Source organism: Lithobates pipiens, unplaced genomic scaffold, assembly GCF_037356315.1.
Source record: "Lithobates pipiens isolate NorthernLeopardFrog02 unplaced genomic scaffold, aLitPip1_a1.2 Scaffold_18, whole genome shotgun sequence".
Taxonomy (NCBI): domain Eukaryota; kingdom Metazoa; phylum Chordata; class Amphibia; order Anura; family Ranidae; genus Lithobates; species Lithobates pipiens.
In genome coordinates, this window is record NW_027507758.1 from 364,905,052 (window position 1) to 364,932,893 (window position 27,842).

Below are 27,842 nucleotides of genomic sequence, written 5' to 3' on the forward strand. Positions count from 1 at the left end.
GCACGTGGTGTGAACTGGCCCTTAACTATGTATTCAAAGTGCAATGGCCAATACAAATTGGCCTGGCCAGGAAGGGGTGAAAGTGCCCAGTAGGTAAGTGGTTAAAGAAGATTGAAGTGGTGTTTAGGACTGTTTCACCGTTTTATGGAATGTATCCATATAATTCTATAATTGCATTATTTCCTAATTTTGGTTTATTTACATTTTACTATCAGTGTGTAAAAAAGGGAGATTTTGTCTGGCAGTAAGTGGGTTAAATTAGATCAATGTGTCATATAAGCTCTTAGTAAGCCATTGGAGGTCCTTTAGTACGGGAATGAACTTGTCTGTAGCCCACTAACATGATGAAGGAATTCAGTGACACAAACAGCCTGTGATCTGTTCGGCTCTGCACAGATTCACACAGACGGAGCATTGCTGGAAACTAACAGGAAGAGCTGGGCTTCAACAAAATGGCTGCCGTGTTGCTGTGACACAATGTCTTCACTCTACAGACCCTAGTGATCAACCGGAAGCCTCGGATCGCACATTACAGGAAGAGATCGCCAAGGGGTTGGTTGTCATGGTGACGGACAAGCTGTTCAGCGCTACAATGGGGGAAAGTGGTGAAAATTCCTATGTTATTCGTCCGAACTTCCAGCACAAGTAAGTGTGGGTGGCATGTTAATATGGATTGGAGTGATTGTACTGGAGCATGGGTGGGGGGATGATTTCTTACTCACCTCTATCGCATTGTTTGGATATATTGTCCTTTCAGATGTATATTTCTCATGTACAGGTGTCTATTTCTAAAGGCATTGTTTTTTTTTTCTGGAACAAACATATCTGCATAAGTTATCAGTAAAATGCTTGTTTTGGCAGTTCACACCAGAATGCAGTGTGGGAATCCCGTGCTCTGTTTGCGTTTCCGCGTTCAAAATGTACGGCGGTTGCGATCTGCAGCGAGTGCCAATATTAACTCCAGGCTTCTTCAGGGACAAATAGCAGCAGCTGCAAATACTGTAGCTGCTGACTTTTAAAAACCTCTTTCAGACCACCCACTGTGTATATACGTCGTTACTTTGATGTTATATACCATTGTTAGGCTGTCATAACCCCCGGTATTTTTTTTACACAGTGGGCATTTTCGGCGTCCGATAAAGTGGTTCCGGCGGCGGATTTGCCATGGGATCACTTTTATAGGAAGAAGCAAGGATGCCCCTTTTATAGGCAGAGGGAGGGGTGCCCCCTCCCCCCCCCCCCATATGCTGCTTCCAGGTAATTCCCCCCCCATTTACTGGATCCATTTGTAAAGGGGGAAACGATCCAAACCCCCGGGAGCGATGGGCAGAAAGTTAGTGAGGGCAAGATGACCATCACTCGACTCTATGCCTTTGAAGGATTGAAGCGATGTCTGATGTCACTTCCACCTAACAGCCTTAAAGGACAGTTTTTTTCTTATTAATTTTTTATTAGTAAATGAAAATAATTTTATTTATTTTTTTGTTAAGTTTAAATGTGAGATCTAAGGTCTTTTTGACCCCAGATCTCGCATTAAAGAAGACCTGTCATGCTTATTTCTATTACAAGGGATGTTTACATTTCTTGCAATAGGAATAAAAGTGATAATTTTTTTTTTTTTAAAGGGACAGTGTAAAAATAAAAAGTAAAATAAATAATAAAAAAAATGGAAAGCGCTCTGTCCCTCCGAGCTAGCACGTAGAAGCGAATGCATACGTAAGTCGCTCCCACATATTTAAACGGTATTCAAGCCACACGTGAGGTATCGCCGCGATCATTAGAGCGAGAGCAATAATTCTAGCACTAGATCTCTATAACTCGAAACAGGTAACCCTTAAGAATTTTTAAAGCGTCGCCTATGGAGATTTTTGTGTACCGTGGTTTGTCGCTATTTGACGAGTGTGCGCAATTTTGAAACATGACATGTTAGGTATCTATTTACTCGGTGTAACATCATCTTTCACATTATACAAAAAAAAAAGTGGCTAACTTTACTGTTTTCTTGTTTTTTAAAAGACAGCTGCGCAAATATGCTGTGGCATTAAAATATTGTAATGATCTCCATTTTATTCTCTAGAGTTTCTGCAAAACAAAAAATATATAATGTTTGGTTCTAGCAAAAAAAAATACTGATTTTAACTTGTAAACAACAGATGTCAGAAATAGGCCTGGTCCTTAAGTGGTTAGGACACTTATCCATCCAGGAATCCAGCCGTGTCTTCACCCCAGCTGATTTTTCAATTGGTTGTTGGGTGCCGCTGCCACCGCCATCTCCACTAAAAGCCCTTTCACACCGAGCCGCGGGTGGCGTCGGTGGTAAAGCGGCGCTATTTTTAGTGCCGTTTTAGCGGCACTATGCGGCCGAGTGGGGCAGTTTTAAAAGAGGTTAAATCCACCCGCAAAATGCTGCCGGTATTGCAGCGCTGCCCCATTGATTTAAATGGGGAGCAGCGGTGGAGGAGCAGTGAGTTCATCGCTCCTTCACTACTCCAAAGAAGCTGCTGGCAGGACTTTTTGTGACGTCCTGCCTGCACACTGCTCCAGTGTGAAGCCCTCGGACTTTCACACTGGAGTGAAAGGAGCCGCTTTTTTCAGGCGCTGTAGTGCCTGAAGAACGCTGGCAGTGTGAAAGGAGTCTTAGGGAGACTGATGGTGAAACCATGCAGCTTTACCGCTGGTTCCCTACTGCACATGTACGAAGCGCGCTGATTTTGTGAATGGCCCAGTGGTGGGGGAAGGAGGAGGGGACTATACTTCCAACTGACTTTGCCACGGTGAATGACAATGACCCCTTGAATGGTTAATGACACCCCAAACAGGTTGCAAAAGCAGTGTATTTACCGTTAGCAGATCGCATGGTTGAGAAGTACCCTGCAATCCGGTTGCAGTGGGCTTCCAGACGTTGCACATGCGCTACTTTTGGTGTGGTGCAGTGCGATTTCAGCCCATTAAAAATAAATGGGCTGAAATTACATCACACAGAACTACATGTTAATCTCACAGGAACGTACAGCACATAACTGCAATTCCCAGTGTGAAATGTAACAAAAGCAATCATACAAAAACGTACGTCTTGGGGGACGTCAGGTCACACAGCACTGTGGGACTACATCTTAGCAACTCACTAAGGGCCTACCTGCCATATGGAACAAAAGTTAAGGTGCCCCCGTCCCCACGTGCTTGCATGCAGAAGCGAACGCATATTTATATATATATATATATATATATATATATATATATATATATATATATATATATGTGTATATATATATATATATATATATATATGTGTGTGTGTGTATGTATGTATGTATGTATGTATATATCTCTCCAGGGGAGAATTTATTTGGCCCTGTTCAGGATGATTACATCCAAAAGATATCGGGAGTAGAAAAACGTTGTTACTGCTGAGAAAGAAGGGTAAAACTGCTGCTCCTTTTACTTCTACAAATCATTTATTTTGAAAATCTCTGGTTCTAGGCCAAAGCACTAGTCCCAGTTCCCTGAAGAAGCCATGGATCTTGAAGCTTGCTAAGCTGGAGAATAAGTTATTTTAAAAATGAAGGGGCGCTCCTACTTGTTCAAGTGGGGGGGAAGTCTGAAGATTTGTGGAGATTTGGCAGGGGGCATTTGCAGACAAGCTGGTTTGCAATATAGTGGCTTGCGGCTACCAGCTGGAATTTCAGATCTTTCCCCCTCCACACTTCATGTTTTCAAGTGTTTCTTTGAAGCTGCTGAAAAGAATTTCTCTTACTTGCTTTCAATCATCATTCATTTTCCAGGAGACAAACATTTTTGCTCTTTTACTTGACACTCTTCACAGTTCAGAAGGCGATATTCACCCTATTTTGGATCTCGGAGGCCTCAACAATTTTCTGCATGTACAGAAGTCGGTGCAGTCAGTGGTGGCCCCTCTCCATCACAGAGATTTCCTGGCATCAGTGGATATCAGAGATGTTTACCTGCACATTCATATTTTTCTCCCCACTAAACAAAGGTTTTTTGCTGTGGAGGATGGCCATTTTCAGTTTGTGGCCCTGCTGTTTGTTTGGCCTGTTCACAGCTCCCTCAAAGTTTACCAAGGTCCTGGCTTTGGTTCTGGGACTCTTGCAGTCTTGAGGAATCCCTAATATAGAGTACTAAATAACTGGCTTCTGAGGGAGCAATCTGCTTCTCTGCTGGCGACCAATGCATCTCACACAGTACACACTCAGGAGGGGTTTGGATGGGTGAACTTACAGAAATCTGCCTTAATCCTGGCCTAAAGGTTGGAATATATGGACCTGACCCTGGATACCACTCAGGCATGAGTGATCCTCCCACTGGAGAAATGTCTTGTCTATTGTCTCTAGTTGACTTGCTCTTGTCTCTGACAAATCCCTAATTTTGCTTGTATATGAGAATTCTAGGGAAGATCATGGCCTCCTTCGAGGTGGTACCTTTAACCCAATTTCATTCTGGGCCTCTAGAGTGGAATATTTTGGTGGCTTGAGACAAGAGAATGCAGTCATTTGACTTCCCGATGTCCTTGCATCCCAGCATGATTCTGTCTCTGGACTGGTGGATATCCTTACAGATGCTAGAAATGGGAAAGTCCTTTCTCCCCCTCTCCTGGAAGATTCTGATAACACACCAGCCTGACGGGTTGGGGGGTGTTCTGGACATTCTCTTGATTCAGGAAACGTGATCACTGCAAGAGAGGTTGTTGTCCATTAACATCCTGGAACTGAAGATGATTCATCTTGCTCTTCTGCATTGGTTGGAGCAGCTAAATGGCCTTCCTGTAAGGGTCCAATCAGTTAACGCCATGGCCGTGGCATACATAAATCATTAATAGATTGATACATTTGAAACCATAGACTTTTAAAGGTGTTCACAGACAACAGACTTAATTTGGTCAAAGGGTGGCATACATATATCATCAAGGAGGCACCAGAAGTTGGACAACCCAGGAGAAAGTAGATCTCGTGCTGTCTTGATGTCCCTACATTGTCTGCCTTGCATATTTCAGGGGTTGAAAATTGGCAGGCGGATTTCCTCAGCTGTCAATAACTGTTTCCTGGGGAGTGGGCTCTACACCCCAAGGTGTTCGAAGAACTCTGTCAACGGTGGGGGCACCCTGGATTTGCATCTCCTGGCATCCAGGCTCAATGTGAAGCTGGACAGGTTCAACTCCAGGACGTCCAGTGTTTGTGGTGAATGCTCTGGAGACACTCTTGAACCAGTTCTCCTTGATATATGCCTTTTGTCCATTACAGCTTTGACCTTGTTTGCTTCTCATGTTTCGGGTGGAAGGATCTCCAGTGATTCTAGTTGCTCTGGCTTGGTCCAGGAGAACGTAATATTCTGACGTTTTTGAACATGGTGGCAGACAGTCCTTGGATCCTTTTGGATTAACACAACCTTCTGTCACAAGTTTTTCTTCCATCCTTGTTTACAGTTGCTGACTCTGACAGCATGGCTGTTGAAGCCCAAGTCTTGAGAGACTGGGAGAGTCTCTGATTCAGTTATTCCCACCTTGCTGAAAGCCAAGATGGTGACGTCAAGGAAGCTTTACCACTGTCACGATCTGGAGTCAGGCTCAGAGACCAATAGCTATAGCAGCAGAGCAGATATTCACACAGGTCACCCTGGCTGATGGCACGGGTTCACCTGAGGTGCGGGGTCTAAGCACTAACCGGTATTCACCAGAGCTCCCAAAGGTGGAGATGGGCTTGGCTGCGTGTTAGTGCCAGGTCGCGGTCCTCAGGATAGCCCCACCAGGAGGTGAGCAAGCCGGGGTTCAGTAGCGGATGAACAGGTAAGGATCAAACTAGAGCGTGGTCAGTAAGCAAGCCAAAAAGGTCGGTAACGAGTTGTTGCAGATTGGGATCAGGCAGAAGCGTAGTCGTGGAACAAGCCAAGGGTCGATAACAAGCAGTAGTAAATATAAGCGGCAGCAGCGAAGACGGGAACGAGATACAGGCTGGAGATGGCACAACACTCCGGCAAGGAGGAAGTGCAGAGACACGGCCCACACAGGAAGTTCACGGGAGGAGCAAAGGGCCCAAGGCTCAAGGCAAACAAGACTCAAGACAAGATCACCAAAGGAATTGTCCAAGGAGCTGTCCAAGGAGCCGTCCAAGGAGCCGTCCAAGGAGCCGTCCAAGGAGCCGCCCAAGGAGCCATCCAAGGAGCTGTCCAAGGAGCTGTCCAGCACCCCAGGCGGCCCAGCAAGCAGAGTCACCGCCAGACACACCAGAGGTCCCAGGCCCAAGCCCAGGTCCCAACAGTACTCTCCTCCTCCCAAGACGTCCACTGGACGTCTTAGGGCCCGGTTTGTGAGGGAACCTCTGGTGGAATTCTCTTGTTAATCTAGGTGCATTAACATTCTATTTCCTTTGGGCTTTATTAGTTTTAGAAGTTCCAGTTGTTGATACTTTCATCGCTCGCAAGGCTCTTTCGAAAGTCTTCAGGTCCTGCTTACGGACTATGGTGCCATTTGAGGCATAGGTACAGTCAGGAGGTAGCGGGGTCACTGGCACAGGAACTTCAAGTGGGGTCACCGGCACAGGAACTTCAAGCGGGGTCACCGGCACAGGAACTTCAAGCGGGGTCACCGGCACAGGAACTTCAAGCGGGGTCCCTGGCACAGGAACTTCAAGCGGGGACACCGACACTGGAACTGCGACTGGGGACACCGACACTGGAACTGCGACTGGGGACACCGACACTGGAACTGCGACTGGGGACACCGACACTGGAACTTCGACTGGGGACACCGACACTGGAACTTCGACTGGGGACACCGACACTGGAACTTCGAGCTGGATAGCAGGCAGAGATTCAGGGACAGCAGGAAGGATCCTAGAAGTACCCACTTGGAGAACCTTTGGCCGAGGTGGGCGAATTGGACAGAGAGAGATAAGATGCCCTCTCCCCCCACAGTAAAAACAAAGACCACGGTCTCTCCTCCGCTCTCTTTCACCTTGAGATAGCTTGGGCCGGATGGCCCCGACCTGCATGGGTTCCACGTCTCCCAGGGAAGGTGTGCGTGTGACATTAGGAGCGTCTAGGCTTTGTGGGGTAAGGACTTCAGCTTCATGGCTTGGAACATACTGTGATGGCATGGAGTCATATCTGTACCAGGTACTCCTGTCCCTGGATGCCCGCAGGCCACGTGAGCAAAGAGCAGACTTGGGAACTCTGGTTTTCTTAGAAACAGGAATATAAGAGTCCAGAGCAAACATGAATGCCTCCCAGCTATCCAAGACTGGACTCCTTTCCTGTAAAAGCTGATGAGCCCATGTTTTGCATTGTCCAGTGAGCAGGTTGATGGAAGCACGAATCTTAATATAGTCAGTGGCATAGGTTCTAGGCTTAAGGGAAAACAAAAGCTCACAATCCATCTTAAAACAAAAGAAGGATGCACGATTACCATCAAACTTCTCAGGCATCAAGACAAACGGTTCTGGAAATACCGGTTCCGGGGTTGGGTGTACTGTGCCTCTAAACAAGCGGATTTCTTGCTGCAGCTCAGCAATTTGCTGCCTGAACGGAGCCACGGCATTTGCTATAGCGGCCTCCATGTTTTTGGCCAGAATATTATGTCACGATCTGGAGTCAGGCTCAGAGACCAATAGCTATAGCAGCAGAGCAGATATTCACACAGGTCACCCTGGCTGATGGCACGGGTTCACCTGAGGTGCGGGGTCTAAGCACTAACCGGTATTCACCAGAGCTCCCAAAGGTGGAGATGGGCTTGGCTGCGTGTTAGTGCCAGGTCGCGGTCCTCAGGATAGCCCCACCAGGAGGTGAGCAAGCCGGGGTTCAGTAGCGGATGAACAGGTAAGGATCAAACTAGAGCGTGGTCAGTAAGCAAGCCAAAAAGGTCGGTAACGAGTTGTTGCAGATTGGGATCAGGCAGAAGCGTAGTCGTGGAACAAGCCAAGGGTCGATAACAAGCAGTAGTAAATATAAGCGGCAGCAGCGAAGACGGGAACGAGATACAGGCTGGAGATGGCACAACACTCCGGCAAGGAGGAAGTGCAGAGACACGGCCCACACAGGAAGTTCACGGGAGGAGCAAAGGGCCCAAGGCTCAAGGCAAACAAGACTCAAGACAAGATCACCAAAGGAATTGTCCAAGGAGCCGTCCAAGGAGCCGTCCAAGGAGCCGCCCAAGGAGCCGTCCAAGGAGCTGTCCAAGGAGCTGTCCAGCACCCCAGGCGGCCCAGCAAGCAGAGTCACCGCCAGACACACCAGAGGTCCCAGGCCCAAGCCCAGGTCCCAACAACCACTGTACATGGAAATCTTACATTGCTTGGTGTGAAGCTAAGGGGTTTCATCCTTGCAAGTATGTTGTGGGTTGCATCTTGTCCTTTCTACAGTCTAGAGTAGACCAGAGATTGGTTTTAAGTATGATCAAGAGTCAGGACACAACTTGGTACTTTAGTGGGATTTCAACTTGGTACAATCTCCTTTGAACCCATTTGGGATCTTTCTTTAGCCCTTCTAACAGATTTGGTTTATAGAGTTTCAGAATTAGCTGCCTTTTTCCTGTAAAGAACCATTCCTGGTGCTTTACTGTGACTAGGTGGTTCTTTGGCCTAAGCCAATTTTGCCTGAGGTGGTTTCTTATTACCACCTAAATCAGGACATTGTGTTACCATGATTTTGTCCTAAGCCATGGACGAGGGGGACAAGACTCATATGGAAATGGTTTGTGCAATCAGCAGTTATCAGTCTTCGACAGTTTGATTCACTTTTTGTGCTACCTAAGGGTCCAAAGAATGGTCACACCGCTTCCAAATCTGTGATTTCTCTATGGACTTAGATTATTTCTCGACGCTTAAGATTTAAGAGGAAAAGTTCCACTGTTTTCAGTGATTGCTCATTCTACCAGGAATGTCTGTGCCTCCTAGGCTATTCTTTACTTTTGCCAGATGGATGTTAGAGCCACTGAGGATGCTACCGTTGGTTAGCGTGTGTTGCAGGCTGTTATGTGAGTTTCTATCCTGTTCTGGTTTATGTGTAGCCTTTCCTAAAGTGAAGGTGACATGCCTGGTAGGAGACTTCCTGCCTTTTTTTACTTTTTTTGTTTACATCCTTGCTGTAAGGATTAGGAAGATGCTCTGTGTCCTGTGATGTATTTCCAAGAAAAGGATTTTACAGGTAAACCAAAAATCCTAATTTTATTTTCTATGTAATTTATAGACAAATGAAACCATGTTTTATTTTATTTTTTATTTTTTTAAAGTGTTAAAATGTTTTTTACTGTAAATAAAAAGTATACAGTTAATTCTATAATTTTGTCCCATTTATGACGACACTAAAATGTTTCTGGCATGCAAGTTATTTGCAAACCAGAAAGGGACTTTTTTAAATTTTCGTATTTTGTGTTTTATCAAAGAAAAATAAATAAATTTTGGAGTAAAAAAAAAAAAAAAAAAAGATCGAAATAAAAAATTCAGCAGACAAATAATAATTAAGGGGAAAAAAGAACTGATTAAAGCAATAAAGGGTTAAGTAGCAATACATTATTTTTACAATTGTTTTTATTTTTTACTTGTAAGGTTTCTTTAACATGAATGCATTTTATTGGTATAAATTAGACTACAATTGTTTTCAGATTTAGAACTGCAACAGTAAAGGACTGCATTCGATCTGTTTTGAAGGAGGAACTGAAAAGCAAGCAGTATATTCCAGAGGAGGTTCCACAACTGACTCGATTTTTGTCAGAGACAATAAAGGATAAACTGAAAGGTATTAAAAAGAAGAGGCAATATGTTAAAGGAGTGCTAAAGTCACATTGGTTATATTTAATATTTTTATCGAGCATTGATCACTGAATCAAAACTCTGTATTAATATTGTTTAAATATTTTACTTTGAAAATATGTGCATATCCTAAAGCTGGCCATAGGTGGTTCAAATATCGGCGGGGTCGGGAGGGAATGACCCAGTTTCAAACCATGCATGGGCAAGCTGATTGTACCCAAGTTGATCCATTTAGGATGCGATTATTGCAAGTGAATATATCCGTTTGCAATAAACCACTGTGTTTTCTTGGCATGGACGGCTCCCTGCTAAAGTTGGACACAGAAGGTCACAGTGAGGAATGAAGAAGAGCAAATTCTTGCAAAGAAGGTGCATAAGGAATACAAGCTCAAGGTGTTAGGACAGAGGTCTCTTTCCAAAGAAAGAGACAGTTTACTGTCCTTCAGGGGGGCCAGACTGTGCCCAGTGGGGAGTAATCATTCTTGCTAAAAGGGAAGGAGATTACCACCCCCTGTGATGTGATTGTAAAGTTGCATGGAGCTGTAGGGAAACATTCAGCAAGTAGGAATGGGTAGTGGGAAACACTTTGTCTACCTTTCCCAAAGAAAGAGAGTGAAATAAAAAGGCCGGGATCATTTCTGTTATAAGCTGAAGAAAATTTCACTAGTAGCCCCCCTACCTCCAGGTGTTATGGTGAACCTTTAATGTGAAGAAGGCTTCTGAGCAGGTCCACTGGGCTTAGAGGTAGAAGGTCTGACAAAAAAGGATGGACTTTGCAGTACGTGACTATGCCTGGAAGGGGCAAACAGAGCAGATACATCAAAGGGGGGTATATATGTGGACGGTAGAGTAGAAAGCCCCTTGCTCAATTAATTCCTTAAGGGATTTTCAAAAGAGAAGCTCACCTTCAGAGGCTATGCACAAAACACACCTTTCCCGAGCAGGGTAAAACAAACTCATTCTTAGCTATAAGATTCTGCACAGAAAGAAATTACATTCTGGAGATTTGACAAATCACATTCTCCATTGAGTCTACACAGAATAGTAGGGCCAAGGGCAAGAGCTATAATCTTGCAGACAGGGAACTCCAAGCTCCCAACTGTTCTTGATTTTGAGGGACTGTCCCTGATTTGGAACAAAGTTCCTCTGGCCCTCTTTCCTCCTCATTTGTCCCTCATTTTGATCTGATCTATATAGTTGTATATAAAATGCACTAAAGTATTTCCCAGTGCTAAACCTGTCATCCAATTTCTAAATTGCTGCATTTGTAAATATTAAAATTCAGTATAAAGGGGAAAAAAAGCACTTGTGGGTTTAACTTAAAGCGGTTGTATACCCGCTGATTAGTTTTTTTTTTTTTTTTTTTCCTACCTGCAAAGGAAAAGGCATAATGAGCTAGTATGCACCGCATACTAGCTCATTATGAAATACTTACCTTAGAACGACATTTGGTCCGATCCACGCAGAGGGAGCTGACATGTTCCCTCAGCGTTTCTTCCGGGTATCGCGGCTCCGACGCTGTGAGTGGCCGGAGCAGCGATATCGTCACTCCCGCGCATGCGCGCGGGAGATTTCTTTCCGGCAGCGTCTGTCGTCTGCCGGGTTGTCAGCCGGGAATCCCTTGTGCGCATGCACCGCTGCAGTCAGCGGCGCATTGCGAGGGGAATATCTCCTAAACCGTACAGGTTTAGGAGATATTTTTTTTACCTACAGGTAAGTCTTATTATAGGCTTTCCTGTAGGTAAAAGTCCCAAAAAGGACTATACAACCACTTTAAACTTTTTTTTTCGTATATCTGCTGTTTAAGTGGGCATGCCAGCAAGGTTTGTCCTATGCCTACATACTTTTGCTAATAAGTGTCCCTTGTTCCCATCTCAAAAAGTTGGGAGGTAAGTGAACTGTCTCCTGAAAAAAATAGATCTTCAGTCTAGTTCTTCATAGTCTGGGCAACAGATGAGGTGGCAATAGTTGGCTCTGCAGGGACCACACCTGCAAGAGCAAAGGATGACTTCAGAAATCTACACATGCCTATCAATAGAATCCCTAAAAGGAGGAAATGCCCTCAATAGAAATAGTAGATTAATTATTTAGTTCAAAAATGGTTGGGTCGAAAGTGGGAACAGTCTATTTCTTTTTGGATTTTTTCCCCAAAAAGTACAAAGGTAAGGGTAGAAAAAATGCCAGAAAAGTGAATAACCTCTCGGAGTCGGACCAGTCATTATACAGTATAGAGCCCAATTGCCTTAAACAAAATAGGGAAAGACTCTCTAGGAATTGCCTTATTTTTTGTGCAAATAGGCGTATGTGAAAGCTCAGCAGGGTTAAGTATATCTAGCCAGTGATGGGTGCACTGTAGCCAGCATGTGATGTGAAGAATTAACCAACATTGTTTGTCCCATCCAGGCTTCACCCATCATAGTGAGCATATCCTTCAGGGTCTGGGTGCCATTGGAATGCACCATGGACCTGAACCTGTATAGCACCCTGCGGCTAACCCACTTGTTGCATGGTATACCAAGGTGTTTTACAGCCTGAAGTGATCTAGTAGGACCTTATTTTTTGACTAAAGTTACACTTTTTTTTTATTTTTTTGTCAAATCGGTTTTTGTTAACAAATTGTGTAGATTTTACAAAAAATAAAAAGATTGCCGCATACATTGCTGCCTCAATTTATCCATAAGCAGTATACACTGACATATTACATATAAGTACAGACACTTTAGATGTGTCGGTCACAATCAAGAAAAATGTTCCACATTAAGTAGAAATTTACAATGTAAAAAAAAAAATTGAGTTATAGTTTAATTGTCATAATTTTCTTTTGTCCTTTCCCACAGAAATGGGTTTTGATAGGTATAAGATGGTGGTTCAGGTTGTGATTGGTGAACAGAGAGGCGAAGGAGTAAAGTAAGTTTTGTTATGTTACTTCTGTTCAGTATAATTTATATTTTTGTTATACTAACTATGGTATTGCGTTCTCTCCAGTGGACACTAAGCCTAGTTTACTAAAGTTTGAAGTGCCAGGAAGTGTACTTTTAACACCAAAGAAAATTGCCACGTATGGCCCTGGTGTGTGCAAAATGTGTACATTTTTTTTTCTATATCAATGTGGTCAAAGTACTACATGGTTTGAAAATAACAAAAAAAAATTCTAGTTTGTGTTGTATACAGCTCACCGCTTACATACTTTTTATGTCAAAGTACCCACAAGGGTGCATGTATCACATGCTGAGACCCACAGGCTTAATATTTTAAGTGTAGTATAATGTACATCGGTACATTGATATAAACAGTCTAGACCAGTGTTTCTCAACCTTTTTACCTTTGAGGAAACCCTACAGCTCACAGAACTTCGATGTGATCAGCGAGCTGTAGATTCAGTGAGGGGAAAAAAGTTTTTGATCCCCTGCTGATTTTGTATGTTTGCCCACTGACAGAGAAATGAGCAGTCTATAATTTTAATGGTAGGGTTATTTTAACAATTAGAGACAGAATAACAACAAACAAAATCCAGAAAAACACATTTCAAAAAATGTATGAATTGATTTGCATTTTAATGAGTGAAATAAGTGACCCCTTCGCAAAACATGACTTAGTACTTGGTGGCAAAATCCTTGTTAACAATTAGAGGTAAGATGTTTCCTGTAGTTGGCCACCAAGTTTGCACACATCTCAAGAGGGATTTTGTCCCTCTCCTCTAAGTCATTAAGGTTTTGAGTCAGACGTTTGGTAACTCGAACCTTCAGCTCCCTCCACATATTTTCTATGGGATTAAGGTCTGGAACACTGGCTAGGCCCCTCCACAACCTTAATGTGCTTCTTCTTGAGCCACTCCTTTTTTGCCTTGGCCGTGTGTTTTGGGTCATTGTTATGCTGGAATGCCCTGGTTGAAGGAAGGAGGTTCTCACCCAAGATTTGACCGTACATGGCCCTCTCCATCGTCCCTTTGATGCAGTAAAGTTGTCCTGTCCCCTTAGCAGAAAAACACCCCCAAAGCATACTGTTTCCACCTCCATGTTTGACAATGGAGATGGTGTTCTTGGGGTCATAAGCAGCATTCCTCCTCCTCCAAACGCGGTGAGTTGATGCCAAACAGCTTGATTTTGGTCTCATCTGACCACAACACTTTAACCCAGTTCTCCTCTTAATCATTCAGATGTTCATTAGCAAACTTCAAACGGGCCTGTACATGTGCTTTCTTGAGCAGGGAAACCTTTTGGGCGCTGCAGGATTTTAGTTCTTCACGGCGTAGTGTGTTACCAGTTGTTTTCTTGGTGACTATGGTCCCAGCTGCCTTGAAATCATTGGAAAAAAGAAAACACGCCGCTCCAGGTGAGATAAGGAAACCTAATGATCCAGCAGGTGCTTGCCTCTGCACACAATGAAATTAGAAGAAATGGAGATCAAAATTGCTTCACGTGATCTTAGTCATTAACAAGTGATGACTAAGTGCACGTGAAGTGTGCAAAATGCATCTACCAAGCATTCTGATGCCTGTAATTCTTGGGGTGTCCAAATAAAGAGGATTTTGATCTACAGTGGTGTGCGGCCATTTCTTCTAATTGCCTTGAAATCAATGACAAGATTCTCCCATGTAGTTCTGGGCTGATTCCTCACCATTCTCATGATCATTGAAACTCCATGAGGTGAGATCTTCACAAAGTCCCAGACCAAGGGAGATTGACAGTTATGTTGTGTTTCTTCCATTTGTGAATAATCGCACCAACTGCTCTCACCCTCTCACCAAGCTGCTTGGCGATGGTCTTGTAGCCCATTCCAGCCTTGGGTAGGTCTACAATCTTTCCCCTGACATCCTTGGACAGCTCTTTGGTGTTGGCATGGTGAAAAGATTGGAATCTGATTGCTTCTGTGGACAGGTGTGTTTTATACAGGTAACAAGCTGAGATTAGGAACACTCTTTAAGTGAGTGCTCTTAATCTCAGCTCGTTACCCATATAGAAGACACCTGAGAGACAGAAATCTTTCTGATTGATAGGGGATCAAATATATTTATTTTATTCATTAAAATGTAAATCAATTTATAACTTTTTTGAAATGTGTTTTTCTGGATATTTTTGTTGATATTCTGTCTCAATGGTAAAATAAACCTACTGTTAAAATTATAGACTGATCATTTCTTTGTCAACGGGCAAACGTACAAAATCAGCAGGGGATCAAATATTTTCCCTCATTGTTTAACAGCTAATATGCTTAGCAATAGCATTAAGCAATAGAATACATTTTCAATTTTACCTCCTTAATGTGAAATGTATGCTTGCTTTTTTGCAAAGATGCTCAATTCTGGGTCAAACCTAAGATAAGCAGTGTACAGGGGGTCAGCAGGGCAGAGCACAGGGGGATTTAGGAGGGAACAGTACGGGGGGGGGGGTAGAGCACAGTACAGTACAGGGGGGGCCAGGAGAGAACTGTATAGTACAGGGGTTCTAGGAATAAATAGTATGGGGGGGAGAAGGGGGGAACATTACACAGGGAGGGAACAGTACGGGGGGGGCAGGAGGGAACAGTACAGGGGGGGGGGCAGGAGAGAACAGCACAGCAGGGAAGGAGAGAATAGTATAGGGGGGCCAGTGAACCCTGGTTGAAAAACACTGGTCTAGACAGTTTAAGACCCCTTTCACACTGGAGTCGTTTTTTACTGGTGCCTGTAAAGCACCTGAAAAATGTCTCTGTGCTCGCAGTATGTTAAAATAAAGTCCTGCAAGCGGCATCTTTGGGGCGGTGGAGGAGTGGTGTATACACCGCCCCTGCCCGCTTTGCAGGCGCAGTGGCACTTTTTGTGCCCATTTAACCCTTTATTCGGCCGCTAGCGGGGGTTAAAATGACGGTAAAGCACCACTAAAACTATCAGCGATTTACCGCTAACACAGCCCGTGGCTCAATGTAAAAAGGGATCTTACTGTTAATTCACGTTATTTTAATTAAATCCCTTTTTACTTAAACGCAAGCAATGCAAGCCTTAGATAAATTGACATTTGGAAGTATGTACTGTATAGTTCTATGGAGTCTGTCAACCATTATTATTAGCAAAGTGGGGCTGTGAGAGCTGAAAATAAGTTATATGGCTGAAATTAGAGGTGCACTGAATGGAAATTTTGGCACCGAAAATGCAGGATGCACTTGGCTGAAAATTGAAGCCGAAAATTACAATTAAAAATTTTTTTTTATATATATATATATATATATATATATATATATATATATATATATATATATATTATTGTATTACATTCAACGTTTTACTTTACTTTCAATATGTTTTTATTTATAAATCAAGGTGAGACAGGAAGAAAATATCACAAGTAATACGGTCAATGAACAAGTAAAATCTGAAAAATATGACCCTTATCCCACACAGCAGCCGGGTCAATCAACAGTAAAACATGAGAGTGTAAAACCATAAGGCAAATAGGCTAAACGTAATCGATATAATGGTAGATTACGCATTACAAAGTAGCTCAAAAAAGTATGGTGTTCCACCAATCAAATATACAAACACATCCCACCCTCTGTTAGACCCAATTGGATCTTGTCCAGAGAATCTTTAATACCCATATTGTCAAGAATAATAACAGAACAGAATACGGAGCAGAACAGAGGGGGGAAAAGAAAAAGAAAGAAAGAAAAACAAGGAGGGTGGGGAGAACTCCCCTACACCCCCCTTCCACTAGGAACGACCGCACAGAATGGTGCCTGACCTTTTTACAAATTATAAAAATATCTTGTTAGACAGTAGGTATAGGGAAGAAGGAAAGAGAGAAGAAAAGAAGAGAAAAAGAAAAAAGAAAAGAGGAAAAGAGGGAGGGTCAACCAGCGGCAAGTCACAGTGGAGAAATATATGTGATCCACGGATCCCAAATTACGTTAAATTTCTTGGAATTATTACGAAGGGTCCAGGTCAACGTTTTACTTTAATATCATTATTGCCACCTTTAGCACAAGAAAATTGTCTTCACACTGGTCTGTTGGGCTTCCATTGTGGTGTTAAAAATCCAGCTTGGTGCATTTTTGGTCAGTTAAAAAAACGCACAAAAAACGCACATCCCAGTTCAAATGCATTGAAAACGTAGCAGGAACGCATCAGTAATATGATGTGGTTTCTGAGTCACATGACCTATGGAAAATACACTATAAGCAGTAAAATCGGCCCAAAATCGCACTGAATTTGCAGTAAAGTCGAGGCAAAATCACTATGAATTCACAGCAAAATCGCCGCAAATTAGCAGTAAAATTGCAATGCGTTTTTGATGCCATTATCTCTTATCGGTTGAATGCCAATATCCCCATTTGCGGCCGAAATTTCGGTGCATCCCTAGCTGAAAGTAACTATCATTGAAGCAAAATAACACATGTTTAATGAATTGCGCCTTATGACAGTCTTTCTTTGAAAGTGTTTTGGTGTATTACAGGGAATCATTTTGATGGTCCCTGGACTTCTCCTAGAATCCTAAAATCCTTATAATTTACAGCAGGGGTATATTTTCCTATGAATAATACACCTTATTGTTCCACCTTTAAATTCCTGCCATTTCTGTCTAAAAAAACACACATTCTGGAATGAGGGAGATTTACTAAATCTGGTGCAGCTATGTATGGGAGCCAATCGGCTTCTAACTTAAGTTTGTTCAATTAAGTTTTGGCAATAAAAACTGTAAGGTGATTGGTTTCTATTCAGAATTGCACCAGATTTTGCACTCTCCAGCTTTAGTGTCCATGTCTTTTAGTCTGTTTGAGTTTAGTTTTGGTGTAACTTTATTATTAATAATATGAGTAGTAGAAGTAGTGATAATATTATTTTGATGTGGAGCTCCACCCAATAAGGGAAGACTCCCTTATTTACCTCCTCCCCGCTCCATTGCCACATTTGGCACCTTTCGGGAGGAGTGGGGACAGGTACCTGGTTTTGACCGCTACCCACTCCCACTTCCAGATGACTTCGCTGCAGCAAAGTCATCCAGAAGTTCGGCCCCCCTCCTCCTTCCCCAGCTGCCATGCCATGTACAAAGCACAGCGTGCTTCACATATGCACAGTAGGGAACCGGCTAGGAAGCCATTAGGCTTCACTGCTGGTTTCCATTACCCAAAATGGCGGCAGCACCCAAGAGCCAATTGAAAAATTGTCTGGTGAATATACAGCTGGATTTGTGGACAGGTAAGTGTCCTAATATTAAAAGCCAGCAACTACAGTATTTGTAGCTGTTGACTTTTATTTTCTTGTGACGGAGCCTGGAGCTCCTCTTTAAGGCTCCATTCACACCTAGGCGATTTGAATCGTGGGCAGAATTGCTGTGATTCTGCACGCAATACCAAAATCGCAGCAAGACGTGGGACGCATTTGCGATGTCGTTATTTCTTAATGGCACCCCAAACACAGTGCAATTCTGCCGCGATCATCCAGCGATAAAATGCGATACAATCATGGCAAAAATCGAAACACTCTTGGCTCTGTGCCAAGATTTGCTACATGAGCTTTTTTGGAGCGGAGTAATGCCCATTCAAATGTATGGTGTCGCTCCAAAAACTCTCCACTAAAAAGTACAAAAATGCAAAAAATAACGTGCTGCAGAAGCTGTCGCTGGGCTACACTCATGTTTGATATAAACCCGATTCATGAAATTTGACCTATGCACATATATCTGCAGTGTTTTCTTATCTCTCTCCAAAGTCCCGTGTGTTTCTGCTGCTCTGTTATCAGCATGATACATTTTGACAAGTTCTCAGAGATGGGAGGTAAAAGCAACTGAAAATGTGAGTTGGGGGAGGTTGCTATTCATAGATTAGCTGAGAGCTTGTCTTGTCACAGCACAGCCCTGAAAGTATCTTCATTCTTCTACCTATGTGGAGGGGGTGTAAGCCTTTCCTCCAATCAGTTGTCTCCCAGTGTAAGCCGAGATTACACTCCTACTGCTGAATGAGGAAGTGAAAATTCTAACACAATGTGCACTTTCTAAATAATATAGCAAACTGAAGACAGCAGATATACATGTAAAACTTATGTAGGGAGATTTGTTTCATCCCTGTGTATCATCACTTCACTGGGTATATGTGAGGGTGGACACACTTTAATGTTCAGTTACCATTGCAAAAACATGTTCAGACATTTATCTCATCACTAATCTCTTTTGAGCCCCACTTTCACCTTGTACTTTACCCTTGATGGCATTCATAATTTATTGTGTAAAATCTTCATTTTTAAAATAAACATTTAATATGGGGTGTACCCATGACACTAGTGACACACCCCGCATTATGGATTTTTTTAACCAGAGAACACATTGGGAGCTTTCTGTCTTTATCTCTGTCTGTCTGCAACTCTGATTGAAATTCCATATACCCCATCTAAGCAGCCCTTTATGTCATTCAATTGTATGGGTACATTTTAGTTTGCACAACTGAGCTCTGCAAACACACAGGCTTTTTAAATGGAACAAGAATAGGCAAGTAAACCAGTAAAAGAGTCTACAGCTCCACCTTCAGCCAGTAAATGGAAGTGTGATATTCATATGTGTTATAATTACAGTTATGCTTATCCTCCTCCCATCTACTGTAACATCATTTTTTTTTTTCTGGGAGTGGGTACCCCCTAAAAGGTACCTGCTCCTACTTTCGCAGTTCTCGCCTAGTGTTTTTTGGATCTCAGCAACAGAGTACACATCAAACAAAATATATACAAAAAAAAACAATAATAAGAACCCCTAGAATAGGATCTTCTGTTTATGAAGTTGGCAACTATGTATGGACTCCACATCTGTGTCTTTCATGCATAGGCATGCAATCCATTTATACTCTATACCAGGCGTCAGTAAATGGTGGACTGCAGTCCAGATCCAGACTGAGTCACTGTCCCATCCAGACTGCCACAGGCCCGCAAAAATAGTTTTTAGTTCCAAATATAAAAAATAAAGAAAATAGAATAACACTATACTTTTCTATAAAAAGTTAAATTTGTTGGGTGGATTCATGGGTGGATGCTTATCGTGTCGTATTGTTGTCACTGATACTTTCATGGCCTGTTACACTTAGTCGTCTAGTCATGGCAGACATGTACCTGTTGGGAGGTACTGTTGGGAAGTACTGTTCTTTGGGTACTGTAAATACAGGCTGCCTGGACAGTGACTTAGTTACAGGGAAGGAGGACTGGGGTGGGAGATGCATCTTTGTAAGTTCATCTTTCAGTAGCCCTTATCTGCCATTTACAAGAAGCTTTATGGAAATGTGTTTATTTTCTTTCCCTACAGAATGGCTGCCAGGTGCTTCTGGGATGCAGATACCGATAGTTACGCTGAAGAGGTTTTCATGAATGTAAGACATATCATAATTCTCTACTAACTTACCAAACTCTAATCTAGAGATTTAAATCGTGGTGTTTTTTTTTTTGTAAATACAATTGTACCTTGGATTAGGAGCATAATTAGTTCCAGAAGAATGCTTGTAATCCAAAGCACTCGTATCAAAGCGAGCTTCCCCATAGAAGTCAATGGAAATTCAGATAATTCGTTCCACAGTGACTTCTATTGTATGCAATGCCGCATGTGGCCAGAGGTGGGGGGGGTGGCTCCAGAGACACTCAGAAACCTCTTGGATGCACTCAGAAACACCCGGGAACAGAGTATTTCCGATTGCATCCACTCGGCTCCGAGTGTTACCGACACCTCTGGCCAAATGACGTACTGCACACCACAGAGGCTTGAATCCTGCTAGTTTTGCAAGACAATGCTCGCAAACCGAGTCATGATTTAAAAAAATAAATAAATAGCTTGTATTGCGAAAACGCTTGTTACTCGCAATTCGAGGTATTACTGTAAATGAAATAGATATACAGTACAGTGTCCATTGCAAAGCTTCCTGTACTTTCATTAAAAAAAAATCTTAAAACATCTGGTAGACCTTGGCAGCCGTAGAGTGTCCTTGTCACTACAGGATTACTTGTAAACAAATCCTGTAAAAGGAGAGTGTCTTTAGTTACCTTTCTGGCAACCTGTGTCTTCAAAGTCTGCCGCTTTGTTGCTTTCTGAACTCTTCAAGTATTTCACACTTTCATGTGTGAACATCCGCTCATTTGGCCGGACACTGTGGTTCCTCTCTCCGGCTTCAATGTCAGTATGCGAAACACCCTGAAGCGGCAAACAACTCCAGTGGCTGCAGAGGGGCAGCAAAGCAACTGACGTTGAAAACAGGGGCTGTCGAAAAGGTAAGCACAGTATAGATACTCTTCTTTTACTTCTTGGACTTTGAAAAAACGACTAGTCACCAATATTGCAGGTGGTCTACCTGAATTACTCTCTGAGAGCAACACAGTAGTGATACTACAGATGTACAGCTATGAGAAGTGGAAATGCACTGCTAATTTTCATGATGAATCCAAGTCAAGAGGTCATTTTGTTTAAGGGTATTGGCATATGCAGTACGTGCCTTTTATATGGTATCCATCATAATCTTTCTCTCTCCACTATAATAAAAGCGAGGACTGTACTTCTCCGCTCCACCAGGGGTCAGTATCAGTATTTAGATCCACAAGGAACAGTATTTAGAGCTACAAGGAAGCACTACATACAAGAAAAATACTATTAGTGCAGTATTTAACCACCTTCAGACCGGAACATTTTGCTGGTAAATGACCAGAGGTCTTTTTACAATTTGGCACTGCGCTGCTTTAACTGGTAATTGCGCGGTCATGCAATGTTGTACCCAAACAAAATTTGCGTCCTTTTCTTCCCACAAATAGAGCTTTCTTTTGATGGTATTTGATTGCCTCTGCGATTTTTATTTTTTGCGATATAAACGTAAAAAGACCGCAAATTTTGAAAAAAAATGATATTTTCTAATTTTTGTTATTAGAAAAATCCAATAAACTCAATTTTAGTCATACATTTAGGCCAAAATGTATTCAGCCACATGTCTTTGGTAAAAAAAAAGTCAATAATTGTATATTTATTGGTTTGCGCAAAAGTTGTCACATCTACAAACTAAGGTACGTTTTCTGGAATTTACGCAGCTTTTAGTTTACGACTGCCTATCTCATTTCTTGAGGTGCTAAAATGGCAGGGCAGTACAAAACCCCCCCAAATGACCCCATTTTGGAAAGTAGACACCCTAAGGAAATTGATAAGTGGCATGTTGAGCCCATTGAATATTTTATTTTTTTGCCTCAAGCGATTGAATAATGACAAAAAAAAAATTTTTTTTTTTTTTACACAAAGTTGTCACTAAATGATATATTGCTCACACATGCTATGGGCATATGTGAAATGGCACCCCAAAATAAATTCTGCTGCTTCTCCTGAGTACGGGGATACCACATATGTGGGACTTTTTGGGAGCCTAGCCGCGTACGGGGCCCCGAAAGCCAAGAACCGCCTTCAGGTTTTCTAAGGGCGTAAATATTTGACTTCACTCCTCACTACCTATTACAGTTTTGAAGGCCATAAAATGCCAAGATGGCACAAAACCCCCACAAATGACCCCATTTTAGAAAGTAGACACCCCAAGCTATTTGCTGAGAGGCATTTTGAGTCCATGGAATATTTTATATTTTGCCACAAGTTGCGGGAAAATTACAAACTTTAATTTTTTTTTTTTTTTTTTCACAAAGTTGTCACTAAATGATATATTGCTCACACATGCTATGGGCATATGTGAAATGACACCCCAAAATAAATTCTGCTGCTTCTCCTGAGTACGGGGATACCACATATGTGGGACTTTTTGGGAGCCTAGCCGCGTACCGGGCCCCGAAGCCAAGAACCGCCTTCAGGTTTTCTAAGGGCGTAAATATTTGACTTCACTCCTCACTACCTATTACAGTTTTGAAGGCCATAAAATGCCAAGATGGCACAAAACCCCCACAAATGACCCCATTTTAGAAAGTAGACACCCCAAGCTATTTGCTGAGAGGCATTTTGAGTCCATGGAATATTTTATATTTTGCCACAAGTTGCGGGAAAATTACAAACTTTAATTTTTTTTTTTTTTTTTTTCACAAAGTTGTCACTAAATGATATATTGCTCACACATGCTATGGGCATATGTGAAATGACACCCCAAAATAAATTCTGCTGCTTCTCCTGAGTACGGGGATACCACATATGTGGGACTTTTTGGGAGCCTAGCCGCGTACCGGGCCCCGAAGCCAAGAACCGCCTTCAGGTTTTCTAAGGGCGTAAATATTTGACTTCACTCCTCACTACCTATTACAGTTTTGAAGGCCATAAAATGCCAAGATGGCACAAAACCCCCACAAATGACCCCATTTTAGAAAGTAGACACCCCAAGCTATTTGCTGAGAGGCATGTTGAGTCCATGGAATATTTTATATTTTGCCACAAGTTGCGGGAAAATTACAAACTTTTTTTTTTTTTTTTTTCACAAAGTTGTCACTAAATGATATATTGCTCACGCATGCCATGGGCATATGTGAAATGACACCCCAAAATAAATTCTGCTGCTTCTCCTGAGTACGGGAATAACAAATATGTGGGACTTTTTGGGAGCCTAGCCGCGTACGGGGCCCCGAAAACCAAGCACCGCCTTCAGGCTTTCTAAGGGCGTTACAGTTTTGAAGGCCATAAAATGCCAAGATGGCACAAACCCCCCCCCAAATGACCCCATTTTGGAAAGTAGACACCCCTAAATTTAGGGGTACACTAGTGAGACTAGGTAATAAATGGCGGGTGCCCTGAAACTATAAAAAAAATAACTAACCAACCAGCGTCACCTGTAACAGTTATATGGTGATCACTGGTGAAAGGGTTAACTAGGGGGCAATCAGGGGGCTTTATGCGGTAGTATATGGGGGTCCCTGGCGCTATAAAAAGCTGCGGCGAACCTAAATACCTACCTGCCTAACTAGCGTCACCTGTGACACTAATACAGTGATCAGAAAAACGATCGCTTATTAGGCTGGGTTCACACTGGAGCGATGCGGGAACGCCACGAATGCGCGGCGGGTTCCCGCATCACATGCCTCCCGGCGGCAGTTCACACTGCCCTATGCGAACTGCTGGGAGTGTCAGTGAAATGTTAATGACACCCCCAGATCAGTTTGCATATCGCAGTGCGATCTGCAAACTCGGATCGCATGGTGTGAACACCCATGCGATCCGATTCTGCTGCGGACCAAAAAAAGGGTCCCGTGCGAGTTTGCGGCGGGTGCGGCGGGTGCGACACGAATTCAGCCATACTATCTGTATGGCTGAACTCGAATCGCACAGAGATCGGATGTGATTTGCACTGCAGTGCGGTGCGAATCACATCCGTTCTCATAAACCGCTGCAATGTGAACCCAGCCTTAGTGACACTGGCGACGGGGGTTGATCACGGGGTTAAACCTTTATTGGGGGGGTTAGGGGGGTACCTTAGAACTAAAGGGGGCTAACCCTAACTGCCCTAACAGTTATTACAGTCACAAATGACACCCGCCGGGTGATCAGGGGGTTAAACCTTTATTAGGTAATAAATGGCGGGTGCCCTGAAACTATAAAAAAATAACTAACCAACCAGCGTCACCTGTAACAGTTATATGGTGATCACTGGTAAAAGGGTTAACTAGGGGGCAATCAGGGGGCTTTATGCGGTAGTATATGGGGGTCCCTGGCGCTATAAAAAGCTGCGGCGAACCTAAATACCTACCTGCCTAACAAGCGTCACCTGTGACACTAATACAGCGATCAGAAAAACTATCGCTTATTAGGCTGGGTTCACACTGGAGCATGCGGGAACGCCATGAATCCGCGGCGGGTTCCCGCATCGCATGCCTCCCGGCGGCAGTTCACGCTGCCCTATGCGAACTGCTGGGAGTGTCAGTGAAATGTTAATGACACCCCCAGATCAGTTCGCATATCGCAGTGCGATCTGCAAACTCGGATCGCATGGTGTGAACACCTATGCGATCCGATTCTGCTGCGGGCCAAAAAAAGGGTCCCGTGCGAATTTGCGGCGGGTGCGGCGGGTGCGACACGAATTCAGCCATACTATCTGTATGGCTGAACTCGAATCGCACAGAGATCGGATGTGATTTGCACTGCAGTGCGGTGCGAATCACATTCGCTCTCATAAACCGCTGCAATGTGAACCCAGCCTTAGTGACACTGGCGACGGGGGGTGATCACGGGGTTAAACCTTTATTGGGGGGGTTAGGGGGGCACATTAGAACTAAAGGGGGCTAACCCTAACTGCCCTAACAGTTATTACAGTCACAAATGACACCAATGCAAAAAAAAAAAAAAAGCAATTGGTGTCACTGTGACTGGGGGGGCAGGGGTAATTGGGGGGTGATCGGGGGTAAAGGGGGGGTGTGAGTGTGCCTGGCATGTTCTACTGTATGTGGGGTGTGTTGGTGCAACTCACCGAACCTCTCTCCTCGGTGCCGGAACGAAAACTACCGACACGGAGGAGAGAATACATCACTTCCTCTCCTGTGTTTACATTACAGGAGAGGAAGTGATGTCACCGGACATTTTCATTCGCCGGGAGCGATCGAGAGGGGGTGGCCATGAATGAATGGCCGTCCCCTCGTCCGGGATCGCTCCCGAGCGAATACCGACCGCCGCAGGCACCGGGCGGGGGCCCGATCGGGCCCCCGACCGGCGGGCAGGCAAGGACGTACATGTAAGCCCTTATGCCTGCCCGTACCATTCTGTCGACGTACATCGGCGTGCGGCGGTCGGCAAGTGGTTAAAGCGGACCTTCAGTCATTTTTTCAACTTTCCATCTATTAAATCTTCTGCCCTTGTTGTTTTATCTTTGAATAGTAAAACATTTTTTTTTCTGCCAGTAAATACCTTATACAGCCCACTTCCTCTTTCTTGTCTGGTCATTAGCCTAGGCTTATCACATAATGCACAGCTTTCTCTCTCACTCTTGTGAGAATTTGCCAGGAAGGGGGGAGGGGGGGATGAGTCATAAGAGGGCCAATGAAAGCTGCAGAGCTGGAGGTGTGTCTGTGTAAATCCAGGAAGTGAACAGGCAGCAGCTTCAGTTGCTCTCAGTTAAAATGGCTGCAGCCAGACTCGGTGTAGGGAGATTTCTGCAGCATATTTGACAAGTACAGAATAAATTAATATGCAAAGTCTTTAGAGGGAAGCTTCAGAATGGCAGATGTTTTTATTACAAATTATGTAAGCAGACTGCGTTTCCTATTAAATGGTGATTCACAATAAAAATTCACAGAAAAATGAAATAACAGATGTTGCTAGTGGCACTTAGACAGAAAGCCACCAGTCCAGGATGGAATGGCGGTGGGACCTCTAGCAATGCCATCTACTGTCAATCACTAAGAGAGCAGATCCAATGGCAAACTGGTGTTTCTGAATCTCCATCAGGCCTTGCCCACCCAGCTTCAAAACTTCTTGGTCACTGTGCTGCCTGTGTGACAGCTGCAGCTGGGGGGAAGGAACTGAGCTGCACTGACAATGGGATGTCCTTATGGACACTCTGGCCTCAGTATGCCCAGTGATTGCCACAAATTCATGTACACCACTTACACCAACATTTGTGTGGAGGCAGGACAGAATTCTAGAGTGTCATAGATACTCTTTGCGAATTCCGTGATTATTTCAACTTATCCATTCACAAAACACCTTGTACTGAGTGAAAAACCAATGCTTTTGTGGATGGATGAGGAGAGAGGGAGGAGAATGTAGACTATACTATCCTGCATTGTACTAGCTGGAACTCTCAGTCTCTGTGTCGGAAGAAGAGCACTGTGATTAGTATCTGACGTCAGTGACGCTGTTATTTGTATAGTACAGAGCATCTCTGTGGGCATAGGATGCTGAGTATTAAAGGTAACTGATTTACACTGTGCTACGTTGAAAAAAATTTTTTTCCTGGAAATCCACTTTTAAGTCACATTATCCCTGTCGGGACAAAAGCAGGGACATGGGAAATTTTAATTTTTGGCGACCTGGAGTGCCTTGCTTTATAAAGTTACAAAGATTATCATAATGAGGAGTTTCCACATCTAAGAAAAATTCAGAAAACAAAGCCAACAACTCCTAGGTAATCGCTAAGATTCCTATTGTTATAGTAATTATGAATGATTCCTTTGGAATTGTTAGGACTTGTTCACATTAATGTATGGAGAAATACAGATACAAGCTGACCTGTGTAGGTCAATCAAAGCCATATTTTGTTCTATAAATCTTTTACAATGGTCTCTAAGCCCTTGTACACACGGTCGGAGATTCCGACGGAATGTGTCCGATCGGAGCGTTTTGTCGGATATTCCGACTGTGTGTGGTCTGCATCGGACTGTTTCCGTCTGAATATCTGTCGGACCAAATTTTCCAACTTGCCGGAAATATTTTCTGACAAAATGCTCCAATCGGACATACTCCGATCATGTGTAGAGAATTTCCGATCGGACAAAGTGCCACGCATGCTCAGATCAAATTCCCACATCAAAGCTATTGGCTACTAGTCCCATTGTAACGAAATTACGCCATCACGTTCTGAAAGATCGGATTTGTCCGACCGTGTGTATGCAACAGTTTCGGACAAGATCAGTCGGACAAAATCCGACGGATTTGGTTGTCGGAATCTCCGACAAGGGCTTTGGAATGTGCCAAACCTGCAGCATGATTCAAGAAGCCACTTTGAAGTATTTTCTTGTATGTACAGTTACAATTACAGCTGCAGTGTGAATTAGGCAGATGTGTGCAAACTTTCCAAGCAGTAATGTTATCGTTTTACCAATGTGTTTTTTTTTTTTTGCTTCCAGGAGTACCTGTTTTGCGTTGCAGCTGCATTTGGATGCTTTTACTATTAAGAAGACTCAATTTAATATTCGCATGGATATTTTTAATTTTTTTTATTGTGCAACAATGTGTCACATAACGGTAACACCATAGTTACAATAAAACAAATGGGTGAACCACTCCAGGTGGTATACTGAAGAAAGTGGAAGCTAAGTGCAGGCCCAGCACAAGCAATATTGAAGAAATGGATTCTGAATAGCCGCACTCTGATAAAGGCCTTTATTGTAAAGAATAGTCAATGTTCATGTGACAACACGAGCAGGACAAACAACTAACGCGTTTCACAACATCATTATTGCTTAGTCATAGC

General features: G+C 43.3%; 1 protein-coding gene across 1 annotated transcript; it reads left to right on the plus strand.

The window, feature by feature from the left end:
• Window positions 1-484: 484 nt before the first annotated feature.
• Window positions 485-27,779, plus strand: LOC143988204 (dynein light chain Tctex-type protein 2B-like). Its single transcript, XM_077487585.1, has 5 exons — window positions 485-645; window positions 9,611-9,744; window positions 12,596-12,665; window positions 20,015-20,078; window positions 27,496-27,779. The coding sequence occupies exons 1-5, from the start codon at window positions 563-565 to the stop codon at window positions 27,541-27,543; spliced, it is 399 nt and encodes a 132-aa protein (XP_077343711.1). The 5' UTR covers window positions 485-562; the 3' UTR covers window positions 27,544-27,779.
• The last annotated feature ends 63 nt before the right edge of the window (window positions 27,780-27,842 follow it).

Coding starts and splice junctions, on each gene's coding strand:
- LOC143988204 (XM_077487585.1), top strand. CDS start 563: ATGGTGACGGACAAGCTGTTCAGCGCTACAATGGGGGAAAGTGGTGAA. Junction 12,666..20,014: donor CAGAGAGGCGAAGGAGTAAA/GTAAGTTTTGTT, acceptor CTTTCCCTACAG/AATGGCTGCCAGGTGCTTCT. Junction 20,079..27,495: donor CTGAAGAGGTTTTCATGAAT/GTAAGACATATC, acceptor TTTTGCTTCCAG/GAGTACCTGTTTTGCGTTGC.